The sequence below is a fragment of the Paramormyrops kingsleyae genome, chromosome 1 (assembly GCF_048594095.1).
Source record: "Paramormyrops kingsleyae isolate MSU_618 chromosome 1, PKINGS_0.4, whole genome shotgun sequence".
In the NCBI taxonomy this organism is placed as follows: domain Eukaryota; kingdom Metazoa; phylum Chordata; class Actinopteri; order Osteoglossiformes; family Mormyridae; genus Paramormyrops; species Paramormyrops kingsleyae.
The window spans coordinates 60,253,594-60,271,042 of NC_132797.1; the positions used below are offsets into that span (position 1 = coordinate 60,253,594).

Below are 17,449 nucleotides of genomic sequence, written 5' to 3' on the forward strand. Positions count from 1 at the left end.
AGTTAAGGCTAAAACGTTCGTTCTTGGAGACAGCGGTGAGCGATTTCCTTGGAGCGGGATTAAAATTGGCCCGAGAGGGGGGCGATAATGAGCGAAGTGGCTGTGAGTGGGGGGAGCTGGAAGAGCGTACAGGTCCGTGAGCGATAAGCTCCACTTACATGCTCTGGTCAAAATTATGCATTTTGTGAATGAATGACCTGGGACGGTCATTCATTCACAAAATGCATAATTTTGGTCTGCATGGGACTGCACTGACTGCGAACAGCTGACAGCCCCTCAACACGCCACTTGTGCTATACTGTATATATCTGTGTCTATCAGCAGACCCTCTAGGTGACCAAATCAAAAATGAAACTGGAGCAAAACTAGTAAATCCAGCTAATACTGATTTAATTCCACTGGAGTCTGTATTTGTGCTGAACAGTGCAGATCAGCTAAACGTATCATGCTGATCACTTTCTGTTCTGCTGCATTAACAGCAAAAACTATATAGGCTATTCAGCAACGTGAAACAAAGAACGTTTTATATTTTACCGTGCAAGTTATTAGCTTTCTATTAAAACGTATGTAGTTATTAATTTATTTGTAATAAGGAGTTTTATAGAGAACTGTCATAGCGACAGTATGGATGACATCAATTATTTAGCTGGCTTATATTTTTATATATTTTTACCGGATGTACGTCGCACCGCCATTCTAGATATCTGAAATGACGACGACAGGGAAACATACTGGCGGAATACACGTCATTTTTCCTAGTAAGAATTCAATTTCGGATATCCAGAATGTTAATTCTAGATATCTAAAATGTAATTGTGGATATCTGAAATTGAAATTATGACTAGTAACAATTGGATTGTAGATATCTGAAATGGGAGTTTTTCCTAGTAAGAATTCAATTTCGGATATCCAGAATGTTAATTCTAGATATCTGAAATGTAATTGTGGATATCTGAAATTGAAAGCCCAATAGACATGAATGGCAAAAGTGACGTAATTTCTCCTAGGAAGAATGACGTTGTGGATATCTGAAATGACAATTGTGGATAGGAAAAATGTCATTGTGGATATCTGAAATGCTCTTTTTGACTAGGAAGAATTGAATTACGGATATCTGCAATGCGTATCCAGTCTAGCGATTAAATGTCAAAACGGCCACTTATACTTTGTAAAGATTTAAAGATATCTTAAATAGCATTATGACTAGGAGAAATAAAGTTTTAGATATCTTGAAATACATTTTCTACTAGTAAGAATGCAATTGTGGATATCTGTAATTGCCATTCTGACTAGTACGAATATAATTTTGACTAGGAGAAATTATATTATGTATATCTAAAATGTAATTACGGATAGGAGTGTGACTTGATTAAATGTTAAAACGGCTTGCCATAGGATATCTGTAATTGCCATTCTGACTAGTACGAATATAATTTTGACTAGGAGAAATTATATTATGTATATCTAAAATGTAATTACGGGATAGGAGTGTGACTTGATTAAATGTTAAAACGGCTTGCCATAGTCGTCTTGCTCTTGCAAGGTTCTTGTACCGTGTGACATGGTGACGCGTCACAACGTTTTGCAGCGCCGGAGAAAAAAATCTAACTATCTCATGAAAAACGAGGTTTTAAATTTTCTACATGAAGTGCAGGGAGACTATCAATTAATGGGTATGATTTAGTGTTGTTTTGTGCTATAGTATATATATGAATATAGGCTGAAACCTGCGGTTATCATTAAAAACAAAATGCGGTGATCTAAAAACAAACTTTAATTTGTGTACGCCAATGAATATTAACAGGAATGTTATCTTCCAAAATACATCAGCAAAAAGTTTGTTCGGGAATGTTAGTGTTAACCGTTCAGTGATGTGTCAGTGCGACTGGGCGTTTTGCTCAGTGCCGGGGGGGCTGGATCTGAGGCCACACGTCATTCCTTGCCACGCTGGCGTCGTCGTGATGGCCGTGTTCATGTGTCTCTTTCTGTACCTGCAGCTCTGCAGCTCCTGGGGGGATCCCGCAGCCGCCGGCGGGGGCTTGGACGAGGTTCAGATCGAGGTGCTTTTCATACCCGAGGACTGTACACGGAAAAGCCGCAGAGGCGACCTGATGAATGCGCATTATGACGGATACCTGGCGCAGGACGGGACCAAATTTTACTGCAGGCGAGTGGAGAGCAGAGAGGACACTCGATGGCATAATGTGATTTATTAAATAACAACCTGCCGCTCTTACATGCCTTTTGCATTTCCATGATGTTTTGCAGCCGGTCGGATAAAGCTGGCCATCCCCAGTGGTTCATCCTCGGAGTCGGACAGATCATCAGAGGCCTTGACATGGGTATGATGGGCATGTGTGCAGGGGAGAAACGCAAAATCACCATCCCTCCGTCGCTGGCTTACGGTGAGAAGGGCAAAGGTATGTATTTCATTGAAATACCTTCACACATGGGACCTAAGAATTTGCTCCAACGCGATTGACATAATAGGGAATAACTTAAGTTACATGGTGAAGTTAGCTTGTGTTTATGCACGATTTCATCTGGCATTTGCGCCAAGCTACGGTCGACATAGGAGCGGAATTTTTTTCTCGAGCTAGACAATCAGGTATTCTCTGGTGAATATCTTCGCTTATGGTACCTTTTCTTATCCCAGTACATGATTTATTAAATAGCTGAACGTTCCACTTGGATCACCCCCTGGGTGTCACGCCAGATGCGTGAGAGTTGGCTACCCTGTTTATGTTGAGCACTCAAAATCTACAGCAGGGGTATTCAACTAAAATTTAAAGAGGTCCAGTTAGAGAAAAAATCTTGAAGCAAATGTCCGGAAGATTATAATGTATAACTATTTAATAGTGTGATATATATTTAAGTAGCCTATTAGTTGCATCAACATTGTATGTAATCAGTACCTGACTGTCAAATAAAATTAATTCAGTACAATTCAAAAACGTTTTGACATTTATTGTCACGTGACATAGAACTTATGCCAGCTGGCTGGAGTGAGATTTTCAATTCGAGATGTCTGCACACATGTAACAGTTCTTACCTTGTAAATAGTCTGCTTTTGTATTTAACGATGTAAATACACTTTTGACGTAGCTAATTTTAGGTTTTATAATGGAATAATATAGATTTGCTGTAAGATGTCCAGCATGAGTCTGAAAGCCTGAGTGTCATGCCAGATGCTTGAGATTTGGCAACCCTGAAAACGTGCATTTTTTGTTTCACATGAGTTTATTTATATAACAGATAACATTACTTTATACATATGTTAAAATGCAGAAACTTCAACGAACATGAAATCAACAATAAACTAGCTACGTCTATTTATCCAACGTGTTATATAATACATATTGTATTTGAAAACTTTTCAGCTTTACAATTTCAGGAGAGTGCAGCCACTCTGTTAGAAACATTACGCTTTTAGTTTGCGGGTGTTAGCTTCGCTGCTGCTAATAACATGAAAGGCACATTAGCGCAGACAAAGGGCTGCATACGCCGAACTATACGTCTTGCTTGGCGGTCAAAGGCGTTTCGCGTTCATTGGCGTGGGAAACGGCGGTTCTACTGCTAAACCACTACCGAAAAGACTACAAACGCTGCGCCGGTTAAAATAAAAAACCGTCAGGTTTTAAATAATAACTAAATGTTTTGGCTGTGGGTCCGGGTCCGTATGGGCAGTGGTGGAAGAAGTACTGAAGCTTAGTACTTAAGTAAAAGTACAAATATCCTGCAAAATATGTACTCAAGTAAAAGTAGAAGTGCTACATCAACAATCTTACTTAAGTGAAAGTACTAAGTAATTACTTTTAAATTTACTTTAAAGTATTTTTTAAGTAAAAGTACTCACACAATGGTTTGTCTCAACGTCTCGGGTGTGCCATTTTGTAAAAGAATAGTAGATATACTAACTTACGCCTCTACCGATGTCATTGCTCGTAATAATTACTAGCAACTATACAGTATATGTGTATTGGAAAACTGGGTGTGCTTATTGCAATACTCTGCAATACTGTGTGTACCCTAACTTAGAATTATGTGGATGACAAGTTATCTACTAGGTATTACCCACTAATATACCATTAACATAAACCAATCAGGACATGATACATCTTTAAATCATTTATGTACTTGCAAAACTATTCAACACATCTGTTAAGAGCAGTAAAAGGGAAACACAACAGTAACCAAACACTAGTGGTGGTGTGACGCCATGTTGAACGTCTCGTCTTCTTGAAATCCAGCCAGTCTACCAGCTCCTGCTGCCAATTGACGCGCGCTCTGCCATCATTGGAGCTAATAAAGCCACCTGATTGGTAGGAAATGGCAAACAACGCCAGAACGCAATAGGCTAACTATTTTTTCATGCAAGATTTTGAGGAAATCACGTTCAGAAAATGCAACGAGTAACGGCATAAATTGTAGAAATGTAGTGGAGTAGAAAGTACAGATAATTGCCGCAAAATGTAATGGAGTAAAATAAAAAGTATGCATTATTATTTTTACTTAAGTAAAGTACAGATACATAAAAATGTACTTAAGTACAGTAACGAAGTATAAATACTTTGTTACATTCCACCACTGCGTATGGGACAGCTTCTGGGTCCGGACCGCGATCCGCCTGTTAGTGACCGCTGATCTACAGGATAGTTCCAGTAAGTTGCAGGTTTGTAATTTATTACAGAATTGTTTATTGGTGACAGTACTGAAGGATTCATGACAATGAATACATGTGTGTCTAAATATTGCAGCATTCACTAATACAACTGAATGCCTAAGTGGAATTTGCATTCCCATTACTGTAATGAACTAGTAAATGAAGGATATTATGTGAGCAGGTAACCTTTAAACAGCATTAATGTGCAGGTAGTGTCAGAACACTATATTTCATTTCAAAGTTCTATTTCCCAGTGTATTGTAACTTAAGGCCTGCCTGTGTCCACTGTTAAGATCATGCAAATGAGCTTCAATGTCCGAGTAAAATGGCCAGGCTCTGTGCATGACTCGTGGATTTATAGGAAATGACAAATCTGCACAGGGTACATAACTTTTCTATTCATAGCTTAAATTGAGATCCTTTATTGCCTGCACATAAAAATGGCACACACAAACTTCTTGGTCATTTCAAAGGAATTAAGAATCATCCATCTTTTGACAACCACAAAATGAACTTTTAACTGGTATTACAGCACGTCAGTTTTTAAAAAAAATTCTTTTCATAGTAATATGCTTCAGCTGGAGATGATGACTGCCACTAATGACTGGATTAATCTGTCGACTATTTTACCAATTGGTCGATTTATATAAATGATTAATTCCCCAGAAGATCAAATAGACTGTTAACTTAAGTTAATTTTATTTTGACAACAACAAACTATTGCAGGGATTTAGATAATGGACGCCAGTAATGTTAATTTCGTCACCTATTTTTAATTTAGTCTTAGTCTTGTGCCAAATGTCCTTGTTAGTTTTAGTCATATTTAGTCATTCACATAGGCCTATCTTTTTTTGTTAGTCAAGTTTTAGTCGACTAAAAGTCTCGTCATTTTAGTCTAGTTTTAGTCAAAAGAAAACTCAAGGTATCCTGGTCAAGTTTTAGTCGACTAAAAGTCTTTTAATTTTAGTCTAGTTTTAGTCAAAAAAGAACTCAATATATTTTAGTCTAGCTTTAGTCAAAAAATTGTAGTCTTTTTTAAAATAACACATTATTACTGAGATTATTACTGATACACATTTCAGTAAAAAAAAAAGTGTTTCACATATCTCAAACATTGGTTAAATGTCATAATTACCTGACAAAATACACTTGTTGAATGATTTTTGTTGAATGCAAATGTTAAACGTGTCTGGTTTTCAATTTCTGATTTAGGAGACACATTCACAAATGATTAACCTGTTCCGAAGAGCATTTTATTTTAACCAACACAATTCAAAAGCTGGGTCCCAACAGACTCCGACTGACAACTTAAGTTACAAAGATGTCGTTTAAGGTTGGTGGTGTTTTTCCCCGAAAGTGTTTCCCGTCAGTTATGATGACACATTCTGACTTTTTGTCAGTATCATTGTACTTAAAATGCGACCAAATATCGAGCCTCTTCCTTCGACCTAGCATGTCGTCGTCGCTCGTGTTCGCTTTGTGTGTTGTGTGTTCAGCAGGAGTATGAGACCTGTAACTTGAGCAACAGCGCGAAGCCGCGAAATCGTTCTGAATATTTTAAAGCCGTAACAGCTGATGAAAAAGCAGAGACGATTGTAGACGAAAATGAAGAGAGATTTTATTTTAGTTTTTATTTTATGCAAAACATTTTCGTCTCGTCTTTTTTCGTCAACAATAATCCATGTTAATTTAGTCTTAGTCTGCGTTTTTGGACAGTGGTGCAGTCTTGTCATCGTCTCGTCTTAGTCATGAAAAAAAAGGTCGTTGACGAACATATTTCGTCTCGTCTCGTCTGACGAAATTAACACTAGACGCCAGCTTATGGGCACTATGCAGACATTATTTTCCGCTCACAATTTGATAAGCAAATTAGTAGTATGTCTAAAATATTAATGAGATGCGTATTGTGACACCCAGCAGTTAATAATCTGTATAAATTTGGCGTATACTTATTAAATTCAGTTAACAGAGCACGCCACTTGCAACTGTTTTGGTAAATCATGGAAGAGATAAGAACTGGAGTCAAGAAAGGGACAGTTCAGCAACCACATCATCTTCTAAAACAGGAGATATTGTGGCTAAACAAGGTAAAAAGATATTGGTGATGTGGCACCGCTTTTTTGCTGATTAAAGTCTGACACACTTTTTTTTGTAAATATAGTTTTCATTATTTCGGCTCACAAATTATTTTCTTTTATTTAGTGTTTGTTTTCAATTTAGTTTTAGTTTATGATAATAACACTGGTCCCAACAAGCCAAATGTGCGCAAACACACACAAACACACTGGCACCATTGATCAGCATAGAATATCCCAGATTTTAGCCTAAACATTTTCTCAAACATTTATTCAGTGGACATTTTAAGGTAGCAGCCAGACAACTTTATGGCTTTAATAATAAGTGTACTTAGTGGAATGCATTCATCAATTCCAATCTAAATCAGGAAATGGAACTCCTTGAAATTTGAATTGAATTCCAATTCTGTTCCTCGTAGTTTTTTTCAATTCCCAACTCCATTTCCTGATTTTGATTGGAATTGATGAATGCATTCTGGAATAGGTCCAACCCTGGTATTTAGCAGCTACAAGGACAAAATATATGAAGTTCTCAGTACTAGTGGTAATTTAATAAAGATGAATAGACAATACTTATTAGTATTTTTGCTTATTCTGGCATACACGTATGCGTTGCAGTGATTGCATGTAAAAGTCAATGTTGATTTTGTTAAAAGTACTGGAGGACAAACATCACCAACGCCTCCCCCCATTCCATCCATCCATCCATCTATCCACCCATCATTATATAATAATGAATATTAACCATCAGCCACAGTCTACAGTTATATATGTTACATATTCTGGGATTAATTACAAATACACAATAATATTCCTACCATTTTGAATTATGTTTCTAAATTGCTGCTAAGAACTTTTGGTTCCAAATGAATTGCAACTACATTAAATATATTCCCGTATATATATGAAACACAATGTACATAGAATGAACCATTCATCTAAAATATTTCATCCATTATATTAGATATTGTTTTTGACCACTTTGGTCTGATGAATCTTAAAATTATAGTGATCTACTTGTTGACATAGTTGTAGTTTTTTGCCACGTCGTCTCTCTGTCTCTCCTTTGCTGTTTCTTTTTCTTTACAATTAATTCATACTCTGCATATGCAGATGTTAATATTTCCATTTCCTACTGTGCCAAAGCAGGGAGCAGTACTCTTTTTGGTGTCTGTTTCCATGGCAATCCTCTGATAATGGCTCTGATCATTTTTTTTTGTTCTGCGAGACCACGCTTCAGTGGGCATTATCATACACAGACTCAAGTAAACTCATTCTTGCTTAGCCGGATAACTTGTCAGATTTAAAGTACCCTAGTTTAAATGGACTTCATTTACTTACATTTGGCGCAGACTATTACCTTGAGTACTGGCACCCCACAAGGCTGTGTTCTGAGCCCACGGCTGGACTGCTTGTACATGCACAATTGTGACCAAACACAGTTCAGATAAAATAATCAGCTTTCTGTTGAGAGCAGAAGGTGGCATATTCAGCTGAAAGCATCAGCAGGGCTGATCTGCCCTCCCTGCAGGACATATACCTCAGATGATACTGAAGCAGATCAGCCAAAATCAGCAGGGACACGACCCACCCAAACAACTGCCACTAAGGTCTGGAAAGTGCTTCTGCTGTCACTCAGTGAGAACTAAGAGTTTCACAAGGGGCTTCTATCTTTAGGCCATTATACTACTTAACACTAATTAAACACTCACTCCTTACTCATGTACCATGTACTTTTTTTGGAAATGTTACACATATCTGTTTTTCCTTTTCTGTTATTACATATATAACTTTACTGTTCCTTATTTATAACATATTTATTGTACCATAACTTTATTTTACTGCCTTTCATTCTTTTTATTATGACAGAGTTGGCCACCTTTGATTTCATTGTAGGTTACAGTTGGACTGTATACCTTGCATGTGACAAATAAAAACCTTTGAATCCTAAATCCAGCCAGTTATCCAGCTAAGCAAGAAATTCTGCTTTGTGATACAGGCCTCTGAAACACCAAGTTACTGCATCAGTTCGTCATGTGTGTTATCCAACAAGTGTTTGTTTTGCTATTCTTCCACATTTGTTAACAATCAGGATAAAAAAACAAATATTTAATATCCTAAAACATGTTTAAGTGTCCTTGTTCAAAAAGCCAAAGGTTCCTATCTTTCTTTTTTGTCTACATTAAACTTATATAGATGAGGGAGCGGTGAATGGATGCATGTTAAACTGATGAATGAGTATTGGGTCATCTTGATAGCAGCGCTGTAGCACACAGTCATATGTTGTGTGTGACCCTTCAACCTGCAGCAGTTATTGCTTGCGGATATTTACTGCTTCTTCTCAATCCCCATGCTATCAGACCCGTTGATTCCCCCAAACGCCACAGTGATATTTGAAGTGGAGGTTTATTCTGTGTCCAGAGGACCGCGCAGCAAGGAGGGCTTCATGGAAATAGACGTGGACATGGACAGGAGCCTCAGTAAAGATGAGGTACTGTGTTTCTGGCTGTAAGTTGTGCTTCGTGTACAGATCAGCCTGTGGTGTGACGGAAATTTATCTCCGCAGGCCTGTTCTAATCATGCCATTTACTGACAGGTGAGGAAGCACTTAAAGCAAAGTTACGAGAAGGACGGCAGACAGCAAGAAGAAAAATTTTATGATGCTATTATTGCTGATTTATTTCGCAAGAGTGATCATGATGGAGATGGAGAGATATCTGCAAAGGAGTACAATGTTTACCAGCATGACGAATTCTAGCATCCTCTGAGTCTCCCCTAGCCCGAGGCACATGATGATTTTCTAACAAAAACTGCCCCAAAGCTCAATACCTCAACAAATAAATGCCAACACATTTTTTCTCTTTGGTTCATTTAGTTATTTTTGTTGTTGTTCATGTATCACAAAGGGGTTATGTAATGTTGTATGTAATGGAGTTTTATCATGTGGTTCTCGTTTTAAAGAGCATCTGAACTGTATTTTGGAGTTCCAAAATCCATGACTGATAAATAGACTTTTGTACATAAATAAATCGTTTTTTTTGCTTTAAAACCCAGGAATTTAATGAGAAACAGAATGTGAAAAATCTTTATTGGGGTTCACTAAATGTGACATATAAAATGCTTCACTGGCTTGCGTTGCTAGGTCTGACTGAATTATGCAGACCACCATGGAGACCATCTGGAAGCTAATTAGCACCAACCTGTCTGCAGCACTGAACTCCGGTGCACCTCAAGCTTCTCGTAACTGTGTTTTACAGAAGCCTGCTTTGTCAGCATCACCCAGTGGCTGTCACTCAGTAGAGCTGAGGCAATACCCTGTATTCACCTGGTGGTCTTGTGCCACAGGTCAAAACAGGGCACCACGTGCAATCGGATGTATTTCTGTCCATTGGAGGAGCACTCAAGGCAGCCATAGACAGTCTCCCGCCGTTGCTGGCCCATGCCACAGAGCGCACATGGGCCCTTGGGGATGTTGTGGTTTAGCAGGTTGATGCGGGTGTGAGAGCCTTCCCGTAGGTAGCCTGTGGAGATGTCTGTCATGCTCGCCGCCTTCTCATAGTAGTCTGCCACAAGGTCCTCCATGTACATGTCAGAGTGGGCTACCTCCACAAATGTCCTGTCATCTTGACATGAGGAGAAAATGGCTGTCATTTTCCCTCATCAAGACAAACAGTCAGTCCGTAAACAGTCAAACATGAGAAGTGGTTTCTGGGCCCGACCTGCTCTGAAGGGGTTTCCGTACACCATGCCTGAGAAGAACCTTCTCAGGCGTCCAAAGGACAGGCGGCTGATGAAGCCACCCAGCTGCTCTCGAATTTGCTCCTTCTCAAAGCCACCAGGGGACTCGGATGTTACGCAAAGGTCTTAACAACACGGCATATGGGACAAAAACATCTGTGTGATTGCATGTCCATTAGCTGTCTAGTTACTTGGCACATCATATCATGCTGTGTATTTTTGGTTATAGATTTGAGTACCCTGTAGGTAATTCATAGAGAATAGTATGTGTACACAGCTTGTCCAGGAAATGCTTACCCAGTGTCCCGTCCAGTCTTACAAAAAGCTCAAATATGCTGTATGCGATTGTTGTATGTGCTGGTATCACTATGGCCTTATCACGGCCCTTTGGTTTGCGGTCATCATCAATCTGAAACTGATGCAAGAAATGTAACCAACCAATCACAGGTGGCAGCAGGAAGTGGAAACTTGCTCAGTGTTTGTGAGTAGTCACCCTCATAGTCTTCCCCCGCATTCCCGCATGCACAGTGAGGGAACACTGTCGAGTCGTGCGGATGCTCTCCATGACGACACACAGAATGGCCCGCCCACTCTCCTTTGATTGGCGGATAAGACAGTGGTCTAGATCCACTTTCCTGAAGTGAAACATTTGCATTTGAAGAGGTTACACATTTTGGGCAACTGACATGAACTCAATTACTGCTGTGAGCCTTTACGCACCAGCACCCATGCAGTACAAAGAAAAGGTCAAGTGTTTGAATTGGTGGGGATCTGGGGAGGGGAGGGGAGAGCCCTGCAGAGGGCAGTGTGGTGCACCAAGTGAATCACCAAGACAACACTGCCCACTGTGCAGGACATCTGCATCCAACAAAGTAGGTCCGCCATAATCTGCATTATCAGATACACCTCCCAAGCTATAAACTGTTCCCGTGGCTGTGCCTTATGGTCTGGACTGAGCGGCTGAGCAGGCCATTAGGATCATTAATACCACCTATTTAAAAACTAAAAAAGCGTGAAACTGCAACTTGCACTTTAAATATTTTCTCCTATTTATAACTTTATCTTTACTTTTATACTTTTATATATTTCTGTATTTTAGTAGTTATTTTGTTAACTTACATTATTTAATTTTGTTGTCCTTGTACCTTGTTTATTGAACAGTCTATAGTGGCAATTTCATTTTACAGCTGGTGTACCACTATTTTTGTGCATGTGACAAATAAAGATCTTCAATTTTGAATCAAACACATAGTCCCCCAGATTATTTTCTTTGTAGGAGTAGGTCTTAGTGTTCATTATGTTGGAAAATCCCAGTCCTTCAATTATGCAGAGTTATTCCACTTTCACAACATGGTCAGCTTGCAAATTGATGCCCCCTCCCAAGACCTTGGATACTACAAAAGGTCATGTCACGTGGTGGCTGTGACTAGAGGAGGCACGGAGTACCTGGAGCCAAGCTCCCTGAGCAGCGTTGGAACCTCCACTTCATGCTTCGTGACAATCCCAAAGGAGGCTTTAACTGCCACAGAGTCTGATCCGCTGATGTTAACCCCAACATCGCTGATCAGGTGGTTCCTCAGCCGGCCATCCAGGGACACATCAGACTTGTCTTCATAGTTAAGCAGCTGATAGGAGGAGACCCCTGTGTGTCAAAGAGAGTGTGGTTATGCATACTACTGTATGTGGTTTAGCTTCACTGTCTCACTATATTATAATGAAATGTACAGGGATAAATATTTCCTCTGAAAGTAATATGAATGCTCACCATTTTGATACTTAAGTACACACAGCAAAGCAGTTTATCACCACCCAAACCACAAATTTGCATGGGCCCCCTGAGGTTTGGGGCCCCCCTGTTGGCTACAAACAGTCACACATCAATAATTTAATAAATGCATTCCTAATTTAGGAGAAGCTGAACCTGCATGTTCTGCTAACCAGCAAGGTAGCAATGATAAATTGACTGATCTACTGATCTGCTAGCTAAGCTATATGCAACCACGAAGCAATTATTTCCCGCATACCACAACCAAACCCCTGGGTACAAACACAAACACACACACACACACACACACACACACACACAGCACAGTACCTGCCATTATCTCCTTGTCCCCCACCAGAATGTCTTTTAAAGAGAATGGGGTGGGCGCATATTTGGTCTTCTTCCAGAAATGCATCCTCTTCCTCTTGGTGACCAGGCTGAGTGGCTGGTAGCGATCGGCCTCGCTCAGACTGGGCACAGGGATCAGCTGGCCTGTGTCTCCGACCTGCTTCACAAAGTTCTTGGTGGCGGCAGCAAACATCCCACTGTTGGAAGGGAGAGCTGGCAGCAGTCATGGAAAGCGCTGGAATGCCACTGAGCCCCCAGCAGTGTGAGGGAGAGCCGGCAGCAGTCCCAGAAAGTGCCGGAATGTCCCTGGGCCCACGACAGTGTAAGGGAGACCCGCTCAGTGGTCCCACAAAGTGTCGAAGTGTCACTGAGCCCCCACCAGCTCCACTCATCCTTCTGTTCTGAACATGATAAATAATAAAATGACCGTGAAAGCGATACCAAGCTAGGGGACATTGTGTCTGCCACACGGAATCCTGTCGAGCTGCTTGTTACCAAAGCCATCGGACTCCCAGGAGCACTCTGTGTGACATGGTGTCACCGGTGAGCCCTGAACACACAGAGGACAGCAGCATAGAAGCACAGGAATGTTTTTTATTTTCTTTGATCAAAATTAAATAGCATAACAGAAAATGTTAGCTATTTTCACCTGAATATTCACCAGTAACATCGAAAGTGTTAACACTGCAACTAGAGGGAGCCCTAGCATCATAAACATGATCTATTTACTATAAATTTATGTAGAAATGGTTGATTTACAGATTATCAGTGCTGCTGGTTTAAATTAAACTTAGGCACATGCTACATACATGAAGATGTGTCAGCATTAATGACAGGTGTCTGAAAACACAAATATTATAAATTCAATACACATACTGGCATACAAATATATATATATATATATATATATATATACACACATACATATATATATATATACACACACATATATATATATACACACACATATATATATACATATATATGTGTGTGTATATATATATGTATGTGTGTATATTTGTATGCCAGTATGTGTATTGGCACAATTTAACATTAGAACATATGCAAATTAAGAGTAACAATAAAAACTAGTAATATTTTTTTCTGTTTTCTAAAAAGTTACTGATATCTTGTTGGATGGCTAGATGAACACCGCTTCAGTTCCCAAACCTCTCCTCAGGGGCACCCCAGCCATTCCATGAGTTTGTTAAATTTCACCAACAGCTCAATTAAATAATTAAATAAATTGGTTTCAAAAGTCAGTCACAGATTGACTAGTTGTATGGGGTGTGCTAGTGGCCAAGTCTAAAAATACATGGCTACACTGGATGGTTGCTGCAAATACTGGGGTGATTTTAGCAGAGGTTCTGAAATGGCTACGCTGACACACTTTGACATGTATGTAGGTGAGACAAAGTTTGGCAGCAAAGGGCAGCCACCCGTAGTGGCACCCATGGAGCTGGAGGTTAAGGGCCTTAACGGCCCATATATGTCACTATTCTGCCAAGGTTGGCCTTGAAATGGCTACCTTCATATGCACAGAGGCTTATCCATACAAATGCCCAGAACAAAGTCATAGGACTGAAGCCTAGATTACACGAGGCTGGGAGTGGCACAACCGCAGCTACCCACAGGGGTCACTGTAACACACTGGAAGAGGCTGACTCTCCATCACCTCCTTCCATGAGACATGACTCATCAGCAGCTTGTTTATATGACAGATGGGGGAGGAGAATGGTACATATAAAGAGCAGAATGAGGGAATGAGTGTTATGTTCAGCAGTGCATTTTAACAGAGTAGCTAAAGTAAACAGAGAACAAAATGGAGAAGGAGCATGAACTGGAATCAGAGGGGCCACACTCCCCAAGCTCCTGCCTTTACTCAGGGGAGGGGGGTCCCACCCCTGGAAGAAAAAAAAGCTCAAAAGCAGCTGGTCCTAAATAAATACCTCAGGACATGACAGTACCAGTGGGACACATGACAGGGGTTGTCCGTAGCAGCTGCCTGTTTCCAAATAATAGAAAATTACAATAAAAACCAAAATTTATAAAGAGGTTGCTTATGCGTCAGTCATGTTGCTAAAGTAAAAATGGTTGAAACAAAAAGTATATTGTAAAAAGCTGCAAGCTATGTGCCTGTTCAGTGTGTCTTTGCTTTATAAGTACAATAGGGTGGGGTCTGTTTGAGAGAAACAGACCCCAGCTTCTCCTTACAGGAAGCAGATTAGGAGATACTACAGTGACACTGTACAGAGCCAAAGGCCCTTTCCTTTGGGGGTGTCCTATCGGCCCCCGTAGTTCATAGATCAGGGGCACACATTATCTCTTTATGGGGGGCCTCTGAAGTCTATCAACACAACGTTAAACCACGGCATTTTTAAAACTGATGCATTCATTGATGTTTAAGCAAATAATCTGGAACCTTCTTTTCACAGGTGTTACAAAACAACTTCCTCATAATTACCTTTCATCTATGCAGGCATTAACTATGAATTCCTACAGAGCGCAGAGTGCATACATAGCACTGAGAGACTCTGTGGTGTAACTTTACAGATGTTTATAGATGGGCAGTTACTTCGGCCGGCCAGCAAAAAGCACAGCGATTAACAAACTTTGACCAAGCTATTATTCTCTGCTCCATAGCTTCAAGTCTTTGGTGTTCTAATCATTGCTTCAAGTCATTGAACAGCATACTGCAGAGTACTGTCTCACTGTAACTGCATTTATTACTGCCTGATGAATAAGCCGACTGCAGATTGACAAGGTGAGGAGTGACCCAACACAGCATGTCCTGAACATGGCAGCCAAGGTGCTACATTTAAAGATAAAGATAATCTTCATTGTCATTGTCACTTGGACAACAAAATTGAAAAATGCTATTTGACTCAATGTGATGCATAAAAAGAGTAATAAAATATAAAAAATATACAAATTTCCCTGAATATTGCACTGAATTACAAATTGCACAGAATACTGCATTGACTATACATGTCACGCCCAGCTCCGTCCGATCCTCGTGTGTGTCACGCCCACCTTGTTACCTCGTGTTAATCCCTGATTGTACTCACCTGTTGCCTGTTCCTTCTGCCTAGTCTTGTGTATGTAGTCCGAGTCTCAGTCAGTCTTCCCCAGATCAGTCATTGTGGTGTAATGTCATGTTGGATGTTTGTCGTCATTCTGCCCAGATTAAACCCTTTTTGCCCGTAAGTTCGGCTCTGTTCGCCTGCTTCCCGGCTCGCCAGCTTGCGAGCGTGACAATACAGATTGCGCTGAACATTTAATGTATGCTAGCCACATATTTCAGTGAAAGATCTGCCTTTTAAATTAACCTGCCAGTGAGTCTTTACATGACATAAGAACATAAGAATTTTACAAACAAGAGGAGGCCATTCAGCCCATCAAGCTCATTTGGGGAGAACTTAACTAATAGCTCAGAGTTGTTAAAATCTTATCTAGCTCTGATTTAAAGGAACCCAGGGTTTTAGCTTGCACTACACTAGCAGGAAGACTATTCCATACTCTAACTACACGCTGTGTAAAGAAGTGTTTTCTGAAATTCAGTTTAAAATGTTTTCCTGCTAATTTCCACGTATGGCCACAAGTTCTAGTATTTAATCTAATATTAAAGTAACCATTTGGCTGAACAGCATCAAGACCTGTCCCCCCTTAATCTCCTTTGCGTGAGGCTGAACAGATTCAGGTCAGCTAACCTCTCCTCATAAGACATTCCTCTAAGACCTGTAATCATTCTTGTAGCCCTACGTTGAACCTTTTCCATGGCATCAATGTCCTTTTTAAGGTATGGTGACCAAACCTGCGCACAATATTCTAGGTGAGGTCTCACCAAGGAATTATATAATCTTAGCATTACCTCCCTTGACTTAAACTCCACACACCTGGAGATATACCCCAACATCCTATTGGCCTTTTTAATTGCTTCCCCACACTGGCGAGAGTGGGACATGGAAGCATCAACATACACACCGAGGTATTTCTCATAATCAGCTACCTTTATTTCAGTGGAACCCATAAAATATCTATACTTTATATTTCTGCTCCCTGCATGGATTACCTTACATTTATCTATGTTAAATTTAATCTGCCAGGTATCAGCCCAGTCACTAATTAAATCAAGAAACATTACATTACTTACATTGCATTAAAACCACCCATGACTTACAGCTCACATCCTGTAGAATGTACTTGTTTAGCCTTGTTTGCACTTCTGAATTTAGAACTGAAACTTTTAAAGTTGTGCTTTTTGTATTAGTGCTGGACACTATATTTACTAATGAACTGTGGCTTTGGTTGGAAAGCCTCCCAGCAGTATATGTCAGGCAGGCAAGCATTCATATGATAGGTTGGCAGGCATTTTTATGACGAAAAGAAAAAAATACTTCTGTTGTTTCTGTGTCTTAATGACCAAGGATAAAATGCGAGACCACTTGTGCAGGCCTGGCACACATCCACATGTTTGAAACATTCAGTTCATTTTCCAGAGGAAAGTTAAAATAAAAAAAAATGTTTACCAAGCATTAGTCTTCCACCCAGTGTCACTGCAGCTAACTGTAATTATTTTTTTAGCTTTAAGCAATGGTAGTATAGTCTCTTGACTGGCAATTACTTGTTTTGAATAAACAAGTTTCTAAAATTCACAGATGAACAAGGTAATTTTTAGGAGGAAACTGGAAAGTGGATGGGACGGGGGTTGGGTGGGGGGGTGGGGGGTTGGAATGAGCAAGGAGCTATAAAGAAAGACTATCAGGCTGCTTCTGGGCCGTCTGACATGAGTTTTGGCTACACAAGCAGGGTAGTAGTCAGGAGCTACAAGCAGGGTGTCATCTTAGAATAACTCAGAGC

The 17,449-nt window shown here is 40.0% G+C and overlaps 2 protein-coding genes across 2 annotated transcripts; one reads left to right on the plus strand and one right to left on the minus strand.

Annotated features, from left to right (window-relative positions):
• The first annotated feature begins 1,905 nt into the window (after positions 1-1,905).
• fkbp7 (FKBP prolyl isomerase 7) lies at positions 1,906-11,721 on the plus strand. Its single transcript, XM_023801633.2, has 4 exons — positions 1,906-2,167; positions 2,269-2,420; positions 9,099-9,229; positions 9,335-11,721. Exons 1-4 carry the CDS (start codon positions 1,962-1,964, stop codon positions 9,494-9,496), a joined length of 651 nt encoding a protein of 216 aa, XP_023657401.1. The 5' UTR covers positions 1,906-1,961; the 3' UTR covers positions 9,497-11,721.
• Positions 9,810-16,802, minus strand: LOC111838548 (pejvakin). Its single transcript, XM_023801634.2, has 7 exons — positions 16,743-16,802; positions 12,572-12,786; positions 11,923-12,118; positions 10,970-11,111; positions 10,774-10,891; positions 10,458-10,601; positions 9,810-10,361 (listed from the first exon to the last, which is right to left on the minus strand). Exons 1-7 carry the CDS (start codon positions 16,760-16,762, stop codon positions 10,060-10,062), a joined length of 1,137 nt encoding a protein of 378 aa, XP_023657402.2. The 5' UTR covers positions 16,763-16,802; the 3' UTR covers positions 9,810-10,059.
• Between the last annotated feature and the right edge of the window lie 647 nt (positions 16,803-17,449).